The sequence below is a fragment of the Mesoplodon mirus genome (assembly GCF_964341445.2).
Source record: "Mesoplodon mirus genome assembly, chromosome: 2".
NCBI classification, from domain to species: Eukaryota; Metazoa; Chordata; class Mammalia; order Artiodactyla; family Ziphiidae; genus Mesoplodon; species Mesoplodon mirus.
Window position 1 is genome coordinate 22,308,610 of NC_138977.1, and position 17,896 is coordinate 22,326,505.

At 33.9% G+C, this 17,896-nt stretch overlaps 1 protein-coding gene across 3 annotated transcripts in view; it reads right to left on the reverse strand.

Annotated features, from left to right (window-relative positions):
- GRID2 (glutamate ionotropic receptor delta type subunit 2) overlaps positions 1-17,896 on the reverse strand; it is a gene marked incomplete at its 3' end in the record, with an annotated part of 1,368,259 nt that overhangs the window by 301,574 nt on the left and 1,048,789 nt on the right. For all 3 annotated transcript variants that reach the window (XM_082605769.1, XM_082605770.1, XM_082605768.1), the window contains one exon: positions 4,521-4,833. In XM_082605769.1, the coding sequence (XP_082461895.1) occupies positions 4,521-4,833 (313 nt within the window). The remainder of the gene's footprint in view (positions 1-4,520; positions 4,834-17,896) is intronic.

The window sequence follows — 17,896 nt, forward strand, 5'->3', positions numbered from 1 at the left end:
TAAGTGAGTTTAAGTCATTGGGCAATAGACTGTAATCTAATAAACACAATATTGCAGTTAATTCCATGCTTGATTTAGTTAAGTATTTAGCATTGACTCACTTATTTGATTGATCAGTATGCATTTATTAAACACCTAATACATACAAGACACTGAACTAGGCAGAGACTATAAAGATAAATAGGACACTATCTTGTGTTCAAAGGACTCAGGTGGAGACAAAAGAAAAGGCAAAGACTTCCTGAAGGAAGTGAGATCAGAATAAGAACTAGAGGATGCACAGGAATTTGCCATATGAAAGCAGAGAGTGGGCGTAGAGATTAAGCAATTGGTAATAAAGGCATTTCACGAATTGAAAAGAGTAGAAGCAAAGGCAGAGAGGCAAGACACAGTCTTGTCTTCTGTTCAAGGGACAAAAGCAGTTTGGAATAACTGGACCATTACATGTGAGCCATGAGTGGTAGGAGAAGAGAATCAAGACTGGTCAAGAGCCAAACAATGGAATATTGTTCATGCTCTAAATAACTTTAAATTGTGGGCATTGAGGAGCCAAGGAAATATTTGAAGAATGGGAATTATGTGGTTAGCTCTCCATGACAGTGATAATTTGAGTATATGTGTAAGTATGTGGAGCATATATTTGCAGGAAACAAAATTGAAAAAGAAAGACCTATTATGAGATTCCTGTAGCTCAGATGAGAAATGAGATAGGACTAATCTAGGTAATAATCCAGGTCTTATCTCTCTAGGTGAGAAGAGATTTCCACTCCTAGAAATAATTATGAAGTAAAATTTGCCTGACTTATGGTTGGATATAAGGGATAGAAGAAAGAAAATATCAAAACTGTTTTCAAAGTTTCTAACCTTAAGTCTGAGTGGTTGCTAATGTATCAGCTAGAATAGAGAACATGAGAGGCTATAAAGGTTTAAAGTGCAAAGAAATTCAATTATTGGCATGTTGGAATTTGTGGTATCTCTGATATATCCAGAGAGTCTAGTGAGAGTATATAAAACTAAAATTCAAGGATGATATAGATTTGGGAGTCATCTGCATTTTGGTAGTTATTGAAACCATGCACAGAAAAACTAGATGGAATGGGAAGAAGTGAGATAAACATAGAGGTTCGTTACATGTAGCTTTACCACCTTCTATTTCTAGTCAATACTCATATTTATCAACATCCTAGTTATCTATCCTCATTTATTGACAATTTTGGCACACGGCTTATTTTCTTTCTCTCTAATCCAAGCCAACCATCATTACAGATGGTTCATCTAATCCTCTGGATTCTCAGTTGATCAGCTTTGAAGTTCTTCACCAACTCTTCAGGAATCCACATCTACACACCTGTAACTTGTCCTCTACTGTTTCATCTCAAAAATGTTAGGCTCAGGTGTCCCATTTTGTCCATACAAACTTTGAACTATCTCACACTGATATTTCTACAGTTGTTCTTTGGCCTCATCAAGAACTCTACTCTCTCCCACTACCACGCTCTTACTTTCCAGCCTTACTCTCTATTACACTCTGGTTATCGGTCTTTCTATTTTTTATTGCTCCATGTACCCTAGAATCTACTATTTCAACCACCATCTTGCTAATAATCTAAAATAATCTGCCTTGTTATCCTTTTCTCGTGTGCCTAACTATCCACAGCTGAGACTAATTTGTTTTTTATTTACTGAGTAAACACTTATGTGATACTTATATAAGTTACCGTACCTAAGAACTTCACATTTTAAAACCATTTTAATTCTCATGACAAAGCCATGAGGTGGCACATCCAGAGTGTTTCCTACAAGAGAAGCTCACACCATCACACAAGTTTGTGATCCCCAACCTGGACTAAAAAATTCTTCTGTTTCATTGACTCTTTCCCCTATTTTGGGGACATGCTCTATAGAGAAATCAATCATCATGGTGTGAGAAAGCCAAACTATCCTATGGAGAAAGGCCATAGAGGAAAACTGAGGTCACCAGCTCTCTGCCAGCATTAACCACCAGATGTGTGAATGAAATGAACAAGCCTTCAGATGAGTTCAGCCTCCAGACTTTGGGCTGTCTAGCTGAGGCTTCAGACATCATTGAGCACAGACAAGCCATCCACACCATGTCCTGTCTAAACTTGTGACCCATGAAACTGATAGGTTTTAGAGGGATTTATTATGCAGCTCTAGTCACTGGAATACTACCAATAACAAGGTTATTGCTAAATCCAATGAAAACCTTTCAAGTATTCATTTTACTTGATTCTTTGAAATGTTTAACACTGTCAACCAATCTTCCATATTCAAATATTGTCTTTACTTGGTATGTATACCACTAGATGGTACACATGGTACTTGCATCTTTCTTGTCACTCCTTATTAGTTATCACTGAAATCTCCTCTACCCATTCCTTTCCTTAGGGCTCTGTCCTAGGCCCTCTCTGAGTCAGTCGTCCTCAATCAGGAATATGCAGTTGAGAACAACTACTCTGTACAATCTTATTCACTTCCAAGGCTTCAATTATCTCCTACATGCCAATATCTCCTCAATGTATATTTAGCCCAGATGTCTCTTCTGTGCTTCTGACAAATATATCAAACCACTAACAAGCATTAGAAGTATACCCCTGGATATTTCACAGATACCTCAACTCAAATGTACCAAAATGAATGTATCATCTTCCACATCACACCTGCTCTTCTTGATTTTTTTCCCCAGAAAATGACATCGACAACCAATACACATAATTTCCCAATCCAGAAACCTAGGATAAAATTTCACCTCCTTTTTCTCCTTCAGTACCAATCCCCATACCACTATATAATTTATCAGGTTCTATAGATTCCAATTCATCAATACCCTTCTCTTGATTCCCAGTGTCATCTTACCTTTGTGCAAGCCACATTAACTCTTTATTTAGTTATTATAATGCTCTGATAATTTGTTTCCCTTTCCACATTGCTCTCTTTCAATTTTCTCCATACTAGAATCACAATGTTTCTGATTATAGTAAAAATTTAAACATGCATTTCCCTGTTTAATACCTTTAAATTGCTGATAATTTCCCTGAATATCAAATTCAAACCCCAGATAATAACAAATATATCTTCAGCCTCATCTTTACCAGCTCCATCCTGCATAGTCTATTCTGATTTCTCTCTCACTTCTTGGTCTTAAATTCTATCCTACCATCTATGTATCCTTTCCCCCATCCTCTTCTTCAATAAGCTCTTTGCATAGTTAATTCTGTCTCTGTTTATACAGTACTAATTCAAAAAGCCTTCTTTGCCACATTAAGATATATTCACCTTCCCCACCACTATGATCTCATAACAGCCTTTATCACACATGGATTTTACATGTTTGCATCCCACAAGACTTGTAGCTCAATGATGGCAACGACTCTCTTGCTCCCAACTGTATACTCAGTGCCTAGCAAAGTTCTACTTAAATAAACAGCATGGATTAAATATCTACTAGATTAGTGATTAATGAGTGGACCAAAAATATCTGTGATAAAGATACACAGATACAGAAAGGTAGCGGGAAAAATCGTGCTTACAGAGGTTTACGGGATAGACTTTATGTGAGAAAGTAGAGATGAAAAGTCTAGACAAACCTCATGATTAGTTAAATGAGAATAGAAAGAATGAAATTTAATGGAAGATCCAATAGCAAGTGTATATAAAAAGATGTTATTGAGAGTTGTAAATATTAAGGCAAAAGCAACATGTGTCTCCATTGTGACACCTATGTCTTCTCTTCAATACATATGATAAGTTTGCAAGAAACTATCCATCCCCTAAGTATTTTATTATTTCGTTTTCTATGATGGCAGTAGTCTCAAATAAGGGGCTCAATAAATATTGTTCTATTCTGAAGCAAGTCAAGAGTTAAGAGTCAAGTAATTACCTAGATAAGTTTAAAGAGTAGGCAGATTGACTATTGAATAACACAACAAAGACATCATTTAGAATATAATGAAATTATAAGATAATTGGTAAAAATTATATATTAAAGTGAAAGATACAGCATAAATTTCTTATCAGAATCTTAAAGTCTTTTCACTGCCAATGAATATTTTTAATACATGAAACAACGTCTCTCAACAAACAGCAAGTCTTAACATCTCTTATACACATAAATAATTAAGCGACATCTGCCCTGGTAGTAAGTATTTTCATAAATCTCAGTAAGTATTTATCTGAGAAATAGAAAGGCTATTTCTCAGAATCGGAGCTTGGGAAGGAAAATCTCCTCTTGAGTTTCTTGTGAACCTTACCTCTGACATTCATCTTTGGCTTTGTTGATAAAACTGAACTTACATCAAAAGATACTGTACCATATTTTGCTGAAAATCTGCTGTTTGAGATCCACTAGGAAAGAGCAAGAAATGTTCTTTTCTTAGCATTGCTGTAAAGACCTTTAGAACACTTATTGATGTCAAGACACAGAACGTTCTTAACTGAATGCATGGCATATGAAACATCACATTCCTTTTTTGTACTGAAATATATATTTTTTTCCTTACCTTGCTGCACAAAGGATCCATACACAAACCACATGGAGTTGTAGAGAGTGGTAGAAGTCATTGATCCCATTTGTAATCTTGGGGGATTAAGCCAATTCAAGAGGTAGACCAGTAGACCGACCAGAAGAACTGTGCCAGCAATGCAAGCCCAGAGTGAGAGATCAAATGGTGCAAGACAGGCAAACATATCCACTGTCTTTTCAGCCCTTCGAAGTAGGACTCCCACTGAGTAGTCCATGTAACGTGTTGTAAAGTCCACCACATTCTCACGGTCTGGGGTGATAGTCAAAGCAGAAATCCCTATGTCGGCCCTCTGAGAAATTGAAAGAGACAGGAATACATTAACAGTGTGAAAAACAACTTGATTTGTGGCACTTTAGCTTGCCTTGAGGAAAGAAAAATAGATGCCTCAGGCAACATCTTAAGCCTTTTTATATAAACTGAAAAACACTGCAGAGACTTCTTAGTGAAGACCTATATGTGAATTTTTCATTTCCTACTGCAAATCTTGGCCCACCAGAGTTAGACAAATTACCTTGTTCATATTATCAGTGCATGTGAAATCAGTGAAGAATATTTCAGACACAGATAATGCCTGAAGGAAATTGTCTTTTTTCCTTGGGCCATTTTATCAAAGCCATTATTAACACAGTAGCAAAGGTAAAACTTATTCTAAAGAATTCTTCCTGAGAAAACGTTCCCAAGATATTCAACATGTTCTTAACATGTAAGTTGCTAAAAAAAAACTCAACATGGCATTTCACCCTTGGTTTAGATTTCTCTGCATCAAAATTTATATTATTGGGTTCTAAATATATTAGAGTTTATTAGAGATTTCATAGCACTAAGTTAAACATCATACACCAGGGGTTTCTACCATAATTTTATTTTTAAAACCTGGAAACATTTTAATGAACAACTAAAGATTAAGGAAACATAATTCTTCTTGGAGCAATAACCATTGTTCTCAGTATGTGTCTCAGATTCTCAGTGTTAGCAGTCAAAACCACACAGAGCACATGCTATTTTACTTATATAAGGCACATGGCAGAACTGCAGTGACAGCACATAACAAACGACTTCACGTTTAAATTCTATGATATGGAAACATATTTAAACATCTTATTTGAAATAATTATCTGTGGCTGTGACTAAAGCTGTGGGAAGCTCCTTTCAGACAAACACAAACAATAGTAAATTGTTGAACATTTTCATTATTCTTTTTTTTTATAGTTTGATGAAAGAATATAGAAACTGGTTTTAATGCCTTTGGAGAAAAAAAAAAGACACGAAAAGTAACATGCCTAGTGGAATGCTAAACCAATTCCAATACATCTAGTCTCTGAAGTAATAACAGCTGCAAAAATAGCCTAGCTAAAGTTAAGCATTGTGTGTATGTGTGTGTGTGTGTGTACCAGCCCATCCATACAGTGCTAAGTATTTAAATAACTTTTCTCATTTAATCCTTACAATGAGTTATGAATTACATGTTTTCCTCTCCATTTCATAGATGAAGAAACTGAAACTTCAAGAGTTTAGGTAACTCATTCAGTTCTCACAGTTAATAAGTTTAGAAGCCAGATATTAAAGCAATGTTTTTCTTACTGCAAAGCCAGTGCTCATACTCACTTTACCATACTGCAAGAAATCATCCCATTTCCCAAATGACTCATATTGTAAGCAATTAGGATAACTGGTTTTAGGAGAGTTTTTACCTTAAAAGAGTCTGAAATTTTGCTTTTCCTAATTGTACTATTTACACTGCAACAAGGCTATATTAACATAAGAATTATGAGTTTAGGATTATTAACTGAGAGGTATTAAACTTAATAACCCTATATGGAAATGAATTTTCAGAGAAATAGTTATTGCTTTCAAGCTCATATATTTATTTAGCATAGCTTAGTTACTAAGAATTGGGTCTTTTCAGAAGGAAAATCTAACCTGGATCCTTAGCTCTCTAGTCCTACCTTTTCTGAGTTTCAGTTTATCTATTTGTGAAATGAATATAACTGTCTTTAGTATGACTATTGTGAGCTGACTTATTTATCTCAATCTTAACGGTGAATAAATAACTCCTCAAGATTCAGTTAGGCTCTCAGAAAGTACATTTTTTTTCAGGATATTAAAGTACTGTGGATCAGTAATTTATGAATTGATGCACTAGGGACCCAAAGCATTTTATGACTCAACTAAAGTCAGAAAATTCCACCTAAGGAGAGATTTGCTGACATGTTGATTGAATATTTGTAAATGTTCATAAATATTTTGCTAATAAATAAATGTTTTACATTTAATGATTATGAATTAGAATAGTCACTATATTGATTTTAATAATAGATATTTGTATGTATCGCAATGTGAATTTCTATAATGTAATAAAGAAAAATATCTAGGGAAGATGTGCTGTTGTTTGTTATTGTTTTCTTTTGGAAAAGTGAACTGATTATTTTGTATGTGCTAAAATATTTATTAAATATAGTAATTGCTTGTGCTAGTTCTATGGAGAACTTCCTCAATTCTGTTCCACTTTCAACACTTGGCTATTCTGTTCTCAAGAAGAAATTGCCAGTCTCCCTGTGGAGAGGATACTAGAATCATATAATGGGCTTTTTCAAACTGCACAAATGCATTTGCATATACACACGACACATACTTATACACACACATTTTCCTATCTCTGAGATTTGTATACACCTTCCTAAGGAAGTACCTCAATCCAGCCTTCAGAATCAGTGATATAGCAGACCACCATGCTTGATATGAGTATGTGATAGTCCTTACTTGTATTAGAGAAGCTGTACTGGAGCAGAAAAAAAAAGGCAAGAACCACTGATTCAGAAAGATGGTCCTAAAACTTTTTGAATATGTCTAAGTAACCAGAAATGATCAATCACATGTATCTTTCTTCCTCCCTCCCCCCTTTCTTTCTTTCTCTTTCTTTTCTTCTTTCTTTTCTTTCTTTCTTTCCTTCCCTTTCTTTCTCTCTTTCTCTTTCTTTCTCTCTTTCTCTTTCTTTACTTCTATTATTAGTCTATTTATATCTGTATGTATGGATGCATGTGTGTATGTGTATGTCAACTCACTTGTTCAGTTTCAACAATGACTTTTCAAACCATTAGGCTCATAAAACATTTAATCTTCTCACATCCCCTAATTCTCAGATGACATTCACTGCTATTTTACAGAGAATCAGAAGATACTGAATTAAAATTCACACTTATTTCTACTTCTCAACCTATATCCCACATCCAGCTTATTCTATTTAACTTTTATTTGCGATAGAGATGTCTTCCTTTCTAATGCCAACCCTTCATCAGTAAACTTATCAACAAATCCCCTCCATTTCAGATGCTTAAACTCCCATCTCTTAAGCATTCAACATCATCCTACCAATTGTTGATTTCCCATGAAAAGGTTAACTCTTTCTCATTAAAATAAAAACAAAAAGAGAAAAACCTTTCCTTTTACTCTCTCTGACTTGTGACTCCCTATTGCTACCCTTTCTCTCTCACTTTTTCATAGTCAATTTTCTCTAAAGATTTGTCTCTATTACCACACCTCACAGTCACTCTGGAAGGCTCTTCTGTATTCATATTATTGAGTGCTCGACTACTCAATGGACGCAGCGCTTCTTAATGTTTGCACTATCGAATCAAATGGATATAATTTAGTGCTCATCTGTTTAGGCTTCTTGACAATATTTGACAGTGATGATGGCCCCCCCACCATAAACATCATTTGCCTTGAATTTCATGTCATGATATAAGCCTCTTTCTCAGTTCCTTTCCAAGCTCATGTCGGCAATCCTCTGGACTTGGACCTACACCCTTTTTTCATTTGAGATCCTCTGCCTAGGCAATCCCATTCATATCATTACCTCCATTGACTCCTATGTATACACATGATTTACAAAATTTACATTTCTAGATACAGAGATGAGCTCTGGAGTATATATGGATTTATGCAATTACATAATTGATATTTCTATGGGATGTCTCAAAAACATCTCAAATTTAACATGGCCAAGATCATACTAGAGGCATTCAACTCAAACCAGTCCTCTTCCAATATTTTCTGCTTCAATGAAAATCTTTTTACATAAGTCTTAAATCTCGGTGATCTCATTGTTTTTCTCAGTCTTATTCCCCTATCCTGTCTGTCACTTCTGATTCTACCTACTGAGAATCCTAATATTCATTCACTTCTCTACTATTTTCATCTCTCATCATTGCTTTCCAGGGCTCCTTATGAGTCTACCTGAAATCTACCTTTTCTCGTCTCTAACCCCCCTATTGCAGCCGAAGTATTCTTTCTGTTGAGCACATCTGATCCTGTCCCTGCCACAGTGTAAAGGTTTTTAGTGGATCTGCACTGCTTTTAGGAAAAAGATTAAAATTTTTAATGAAGCCTATACATCTTTGGATACACTATCTTCCACCTACCTTGACATATTCCTACTGGACCATTTTTCTTTCCAGCACTTCTTCCCAATGCATGATCTTCATACATGCTGATTATACTGTCTGAATTGACCCTCCTGAAACTTCTTCAAGTAAACTTTTATTCATATTCATAAATCAGCTCAATTATCACTTCCTCAGGAAAGCTATCCATGGCTCTTTTGACTGGAATAATAATTCTTGTTGTTTACACCATCAGAAGCCTGTATCCCTCACTTCCCTAACAGTATGAGAGTTGCAATTTTACACTATTTGTATGATTTTTGAACAGTGAATTTTTCTACTAGACCACAAACTCTGTGAAGGCATGGATTGTCACTTTTTAAAAAAATTGACATGTTCCTGTATCAAGCACATTTGTCTGGCATAGATTCATGATTAATAAATACTTGCTTCATATATGAATGAAAGAAGAGAGAACATTCACTAGATATTCATTACCCAATTCTTATAAATTATCTATTTCTCAGCATACCTGACAGAGAGGGAATTTTACAGAATAAAAATAAAATGGCAATATAAAAATTTGCTAAATTTTGTAGCAATTATAAAAAATTTATATCTTCATGAATGATTACTTCAATAATTAAAATCAAGTTCTTGGCTTATCAATATATTTATGTTTATGTCATTTGCCACTAGCTAAGGTAATTGAGTCTACTATAGTATGATTAATATATTACAAAATATTATTATATGTCAAGTGTTTAATGTAAAAGTGATTATTTGAATTGTGATAAGAATTAGCACTAAACCTGGAATATAGATAATTGTTTTTCAAAACTATTCTAACTACACAGTTGTAACATTTTCCTTGAAAGGAAATATTTACATTCTTTCAAGTCATGAGAAGGAGATGGATGGATAATACAATGGGGCATGACAAATAAGCCATATGATCATTGACTCTTAGAAGTTTACACTCAGAGAAGTTGAAACACATTTACTCTAAATTTAATTAGAAATAAATGATCATATCTAACAAATAATTATCTAGTTTATGTTTGAACATAATGTTAAGGACATTATGTTAATAATACCAATAGTTATACATTTATTTAATGTTTACTATATACCTAGTGCCATGTTACATGCTCCACAAACATTATATTATTTAATATTTTAACAACCCCAGTTGTTAAGATGAACAAGTTATATTTGCAATATTCTAATTAATACAAAGTCTTGGTGTTATTATGATTGATATATGCTTCTCTGTATCCTCTATTAAGTGTGTTAGCTTTGTTATCAATACATCACATTATAAATCTAAATAGAGCTGTTCTACGACTATTCTTAAAATACCTGTCGAATGCTATCTTATTCCTCACTTGGAAATATTATTTTAAAATAAAAAATAATTTGCTTATTCAATCACTCTTCTCAAGATATGATTTTCATATCCCTCAAAATACTGGTCATTTGCCTGTGAACATAGTCCAATTCACAAATGTTTCCTCAGATGATATGAATAATACAGTTTTTAAAATGACATTGGAGTCTGAATCATTTTTACTAGGTGAATTACCATTGACTTAAACTTAGGATTAAATAAATTATCAAAATATTTTAAAATAAAATACTATCAATCCAGAAGTCCTCAGAAATCCTATGCAGTTGATTTTGAAGCAAAATGTTGGATTTTGGGGGGCTTCCCTGGTGGCGCAGTGGTTGGGAGTCTGCCTGCCAATGAAGGGGACGCGGGTTCGCACCCTGGTCTGGGAGGATCCTGCATGCCGCGGACCAACTAGGCCCGTGAGCCACAATTACTGAGCCTGCGCGTCTGGAGGCTGTGCTCCGCAACAAGAGAGGCCACGATAGTGAGAGGCCCGCGCACTGCGATGAAGAGTGGCCCCCGCTCGCCGCAACTAGAGAAAGCCCTCGCACAGAAACGAAGACCCAACACAGCCATAAATAAATAAATTAATTAATTTAAAAAAATGTTGGATTTTGTATTTGTCTTTCATCAATTTCATTCTTTGTTTCTTTTGACCTTCACATCTATCTGAAATATTTTGAATCTTTACTATCAACCATTATATCAACTTTTTCTGCATCATTTGGAAGTTTGAGAAGCAGGCTTTTAATTCTTCAATCATATTACTAGTAAAATATTGATGAAGAGTACATGGGAAAGCTCAAAGTATTGAAACTTGCCTCTAAAGTTCTACCCCCTTTGAAAATAGCTCACTAGTTAATACCCTAGATATGTTTTTAAATCACCTATGAGTATTCTTTACTACACTGTCATCTAGCCTAGTAGCTCTATATAGTTTTGTTTTGTTTTTTAATTTAATTAATTTATTTTTTGGCCGCGTTCGGTCTTTGTTGCTGTGCACGGGCTTTCTCTAGTTGTGGCGAGTGGGTTCTACTCTTCGTTGCAGTGCACAGTCTTCTCATTGTGGTGGCTTCTCTTGTTGTGGAGCACAGACTCTAGGCATGTGGGCTTCAGTAGTAGTGGCACGCGGGCTCAGTAGTTGTGGCTCGCAGGCTCTAGAGCGCAGGCTAGGTAGTTGTGGCGCACGGGCTTAGTTGCTCCACGGCATGTGGGGTCTTCCCGGAACAGGGCTTGAACCCGTGTCCCCTGCATTGGCAGGCGGATTCTTACCCCTTGCACCCCAGGGAAGTCCTCTATATAGTTTTTAAGTGTTTTGTAAAAGGCATTATTGAACTCAAAATATATGAATAATCAGATATTCATTTTATGAATAGCTAATGCCATCAGAAAAGAAAATGAACTGCTTACTTTTTTTTACCATCTACAACACATCTGATTAATAATCCATTCCATAATTTTACGACAGAATAAAATCAAATTCATTGCTCTGTCAGAATAAATTTCCTTTTCTAATTTTGAATATGTCAATCTCCAACTATATAACAGCCCTCTTTTTCATGTTTTGTTCATATTATCTATAGTAACTCATATATCACCTCAAGAAATGCATTTATCCCCCTGGGATATCATTCATTTGGACTTGGAAATTCAAACTCATTAAAAGTGCCTATCATGAGCTTCAATTACTTTAAGTATTTTCCCCTTATCATTCCCACCTTAAAGATTTTTTTGTGCAAAGTGGAAGGAAAATATTTACTGAAGAGCTTTAGCACACATTTAACAAGCACTAGGTCTATCTCTGCCTATTCAGCTTCTTAAACCATACATTTTCTTCTACTCTTTACAAGTATGAACTATGCATAAATTTAAAAAATTTCTTGACAGCTTTCTTAAATATAATTTTATAGTCTTTAGTCTTGAAATAATGTTTTAATGTAAAAATTTCAGGTTTGTTTGGGAGAAAGTAGACATTGAAGAAATGCTAAGGGAGGAAGAAAGGAAGGGGGGAGGAAGGAAGGATGAAAGAGAGGAAAGGTGAGAGGGAAGAAGAAAGGAAGAATGTGTTCGAGTTTTACATCTTCATTTAAGATATAAGACATGACTTTGGGCAAGTAGCCAAACCTTCATCAATTTAGATTACTCATCTGTATAATGAATAGATTGAAATTGGTAATATAAGAGCCTTTCCAACCTTGAAATTGTAATTTAAAAAATTATTTCTTGAGACCTTATGTTACGATGACTCTCTTTTTGCTAATATGGGAATATAAATATTTTTGTTCTAAAGACTTTAAAAGACTTTAAAGTTTCAACAGACCTTCCTAAATAAATACAATATGTAAGTTGGGGAAAAGAAAAATAATCAAACTGTCAAATTAATCACAAATTATTAATTTTCTCAATGTCAAGATTTTATGCATTTCTTTGAAAGAAACAGATATGTTATGTCACGGTTACAGATTAATATTCCGTTTCAATTATAAACATATAGTACAATATCCACTAATTTTCAAATATACCACTGGAAATGAATAAATATCCAGGTTGAACCAATGAAATTGTTGTTAAAGTAACTTTTACTCTGAAATTAAGATCATACTTAAAAATCCTAGAAAAAATTTAAAGAACAAAAAATTATAAAGAAAACAGTCAAATTCCAATAAGATGACCACTATTGTAACTCCCTTAATGTTATATCTGAGTTGCTTCTGTTTTGCTATATACATTCGTTTTATTTTTTAGATTCCACATATAAGTGATATCATACAGTATTTGTTTCTCTCTATCTAACTTAATTCACTAAGCATAATATTCTCTAGGTCCATCCACGTTGCTACAAATGGCAGAATTTCATTCTTTCTATGGCTGAATAATATTAAGAATGGTATTAATTTGATTATAGCTTAGCACATGATAAGCCATCTAAAAATCCAATTAAGACAAGTACCAAGGGGGCTTCCCTGGTGGCGCAGTGGTTGAGAGTCTGCCTGCCGATGCAGGGGACACGGGTTCGTGCCCCAGTCCAGGAGGATCCCACATGCCGCAGAGTGGCTGGGCCCGTGAGCCATGGCCACTGAGCCTGCGCGTCCGGAGCCTGTGCTCCGCAACGGGAGAGGCCACAACACTGAGAGACCCACGTACAGCAAAAAAAAAAAAAAAAAAAAAAGACAAGTAGCAAGGATATTTTGTTACTACTACTATTACAGCCACTACTATTTAACATTTATATACTGCTTATTATGAGCTGAATACTTTTCAATATTTAATTCAATTAACCTTCACAAACATTCTGTGAGGTAAACAGTATTGTCATTTTTATTTTATAGATAAGAAAATTGAGACACAGATAGGTTAAGTAACTTGCCTAAGGTCATAGAGCTAAAATCCAGGATTCCAATCTAGGCAGGCTGTCTCCAGAGTCAATGTGATGTGAACATAATTACTTCCTCCCTTCAAACAATTAGCCCACTACCTGAGTATTGTTCTAGAAGAAAGTATAATTTCTCTCCTGGCTTGAAATGACTCTTTCAGCATATGCTTAATTCATACAGTCACACATGCATACACACACACACACAAACACACACACATTCTGGGATTTCTATTATTTTTTATTGGTCCAATTTCATACAGTTTTAATTGTTTTACCTTTATGTCAGTATCTACAGCTCAAGAATTTCTTCCTTTCCCTTTTTATCACCTTCAGAGTTTTTTAAGCTAAAACTATGTAAATATATCTTCAAATGTATTTTAAATCATTCTCATAAATTCATAAATTCACTTTGGGATGCTGAATGGACTCCAAGATAACATAATTTAGTCAGAAAAAATATTTCAACAGAGTCTTTGGATATAAGAACATACTTTTCTATTTATTCTAATCTATTTATTCAAGTCTAATTTTTCTCTCTTTCAGAGTGCAACTATATGTGTTATTTTAAAATAACAATGATATTCTGTACACAGAACAACAGTACTGTTATCAAATTCAGGAAATTTAACATTGATGCCATACTTTAATCTACAGTCCATATTACAACCTTGTCATTCGTCCCAATACTGTCCCATGCTACAATTTAGTCCAGGATCATGTCTTGCATTTAGTTGTTGTATCTCTCAGTCTCCTTAAATCTGGAATAATATTGGATCTATCTGTTCTCTAAAAGACTAGTTGAGTTCACCTGTGAAACACTCCAGGCCTGGTCCTCTTTTGCGGGGTAATTCCTTGATAACTTTTTGTATAAATTGGTCTAAGTTCTTTACTCTTTATTTGATTGGATTAGCTAATGATTTGTCTCTTGTTGATATTTTCTAAGGACCAAGATTTAACTTTTTAATTTAATCTACTTAAAAAATTATTTACCTTATTACTTTCTCCTTTTATTTTTATCTTCATTATATCTTCTGTTAAAATTTGCTATACATTTTTTTTTAGCTTTTGAAGATGGAATTAAATATATTTATTTCCACTTTTTTCATTTTTATTGATATGGATTTTTAAGACTATGAATCACTCCTTTAAATATTCCTTATAGATTCATATGTAGTGTTTTCATTACCACCTCTTAAAAAAACTCTGTAATATATATTTGTATTTCTCCTTTTTCCAAAGAGTTGTTTAATAGAAGGCTTTCTTAATTTCAGATGGAAAAATTTTTTAATTTTGGTTTTTTTTTCTAATTTTATTGTATTTTGATCAGAGAAATTTAGTTGTAATATATCCACTCAGTGGAACTTAATGGTGTTTTCCATGAGACCTAATCCATGACTGATTTTTGTCAATGTTTATGTGTGTTTTAGAAGATAGTACATTAACAGGATTTTGTGTTTGATATATACACAAAAGATGTATTTCATTATTTATGTTATTTATTATTATTTGAATTTTGTATATCTGTGTGTTTTTCTCTGTGGTTTGTTTTTGCTATTTTTTTCTTTTTCTTTTTAGAAAGGTTTGTACTTTTGTTATAGTGGTTAACTTTATATTTATACCTTTTATAGTGCCCTTACTCCCCATTTGTTTTCACTTAACCTTTCTTTCTGTTTTTTTTCCTTTGTTTTAAATGAAATAGGTGACTTCCACTTATTCTCTATACTAATTAATAATGATATTCTATTTTCCCCTTTCTTTCCCTGTTTTTCTCCCAGTGTTTAATAAAACCATCCTTTCATTTTTATATCATATGATGAATTCAAATTATCATTTAACCCATGTTTCTAACCTTGTTTTAGCATCATTTCTACAGTTAAATATATTAAATGATCACTATTAGTTGTTGTGTCAAGTTTATCCTGTTATTTCATGGTTGAATGAAGCTCATACTCTAGTTGTTTCATCAGGAGGGGCTCAAGTGTCCACTTTTCTCTTAGCACTTGTTTGTTTAAAACTCTTTTCTCTATAGCCATGAAGGAGATCTTGAATGGATTATAGAATATTTGGCTTGCACTTAAAAAAAAATTCTTGATAATGCTTCTCTAGTGCTGGCTTTCTTCGTGTGTTGCTGTTGAGAAGTCTGATAATGATTTAGCTTTCTACCATTAAAAGTAATTTGATTTTCTTGCCTTGAGGATTTCTTTTTTTTTTTTTTTGTCTTTTAAGTCTAATAATTTTACTAAGACAGAGCTCAGAGTTCATTGTCCTGGATCAGCTTTTCTAGGAGCACTAAGTACATTTGTTTCATTTTCAGAAAGTTTCCTTAGATTATAGATTTAAATATTAATTGTACCATTGTGTTGCTTTTCTTCTTCAGAGACTTCAAATACATATGCTATACTTTTGGCCTATTTTCCATTTTGATTCATTTAGTCTGAATACTTTTACTTCTTTATTTCATTTTAATTATTTTTTCTTGTTGTTCTTCAATGTAATCTAATCTAATTTCCTTTGAGCAATTTGTAATTTATGTCTTATAATTTTTGTCTTTCATTATTTTTTAAATATATCCTGAGGTTGTCGTATTTCTTTGTCATTTGGCCAGTTAAATGATTAGCTTCTGAATTTGTGATTCTGTTAGATTTTCTTCTTAAAACATTTCAAATGTTTGTTTGAGACACTTAATTCAGTTTGAAGTGTTATGTTACAATTTTATTTTGCTCTGTGGTTGTCTGTGTGAGGAGAAATGTTGATCAACTTTTAAAATATATTGACATACTTTCTTTAATTCTTAGTTTTGAATAGAACTTGTCCAATTATTTTTCTATTCCTGGATAGCTTGTAGATAAGATTCCTTGTTCAATAGTACTTCCTTCTGTCAGTGTAGTAACATTGCTTTCTTCAATGGAGGATGTTTGGGGGTGGGTGGCAGCGGGTTGGTATGTGTTGTTTCTGCTTAGTTTCTACAGAATTTTTAATTTTGCTCTTTTACTGACCTCAACCTTCACTACCACATCTCCAAGGAGCACATATATCCTCTAATTTCTCTTGATGCTCCAGAAGTAATGCTTTCCTGAGGATACTATCCTGGCACACTTTTAAGTCCCTTCCCCTTAGCCAGTCTTGTGGATTACCAAGTTCCAGATTTGTGTTCTGCAACTTAACACTTGGTATTAAACTTTCTCTTTCTGAAGGTTATTTTGGCTCTCTTCATGCATGTTCTCTGCTTCCCTTTCTTCTTTCTTATGAAGTCACTTATGCCTTCCCTGCCCTCTCTTCTCACCCACAGACTTGCAATCTCGTTTGGGACTCCAATGTTATCTCTGTTGGAATTGGGTACTTACATCCAATATGATAATTAATGGAATTTTTCTGGGGTCCTCTGATAAAGCTACAATTTCTTAGGAGTGTGCTTTCCTGAAATCTGACAACTCTGGTTCATGGAAGGCACACTACCTTAATTTAGAGTAATATATTAAATTTTCCTCTATTGTTGTATGGTTATATCATTTGAGGTCTAAAAAGGAGGAGGTAGATGCTTATGTTTGATTCAACATCTTAAGTGAAGAGAAGTCTCAAAAATTCCTAAAATTTCAGTAGTGGAATAACTTGTAAAAATGTCTTCCAGACTCAGTAGAGACATAAGAAGAGAAATATTCTTGGCAGGGCTCAAACATGAGAAGTCGGTGAATATCGTTGTAAGGTACTTATTTGTAAGTTAAACATTTTCCAAGTTTTAGCTGTTAAAAATGTGAGAAAAGAAATTTTCTAACTGTAAATTTGTCAGGTAATTGAATCAAATGAGTCCATTTAGCTCAACATGGAAGACAGGCCAATGTGAAAACAAAACATAACAGAAAAACATATATTTCAGCACTGGCTAGTAAGTTTTCCATCTATAAAACAAAGAAAAGCAAAACTAAGATGAAAAATAAATAAATTTAAACATTAAACTGTAAAAGCAATATACAAATACATTTTAGATTTTAAATGGTCAAATTATATAAAACCATCCTATTTTCTTCTTACAAATGAAAGAAATGCTCAAAATATCACTGGATTAAATGTCAATATAGAAAGAGTCTCATGGCTGACAGTCCTGGGCTGATAAAGCTTCCAGAGTTAGAAATCAGCTCATATTCTCTTGTTTTGCTCTGCTCAGTACAAAGCTTCCAGCTCATGGTTTAAGATGGCTGTTTAA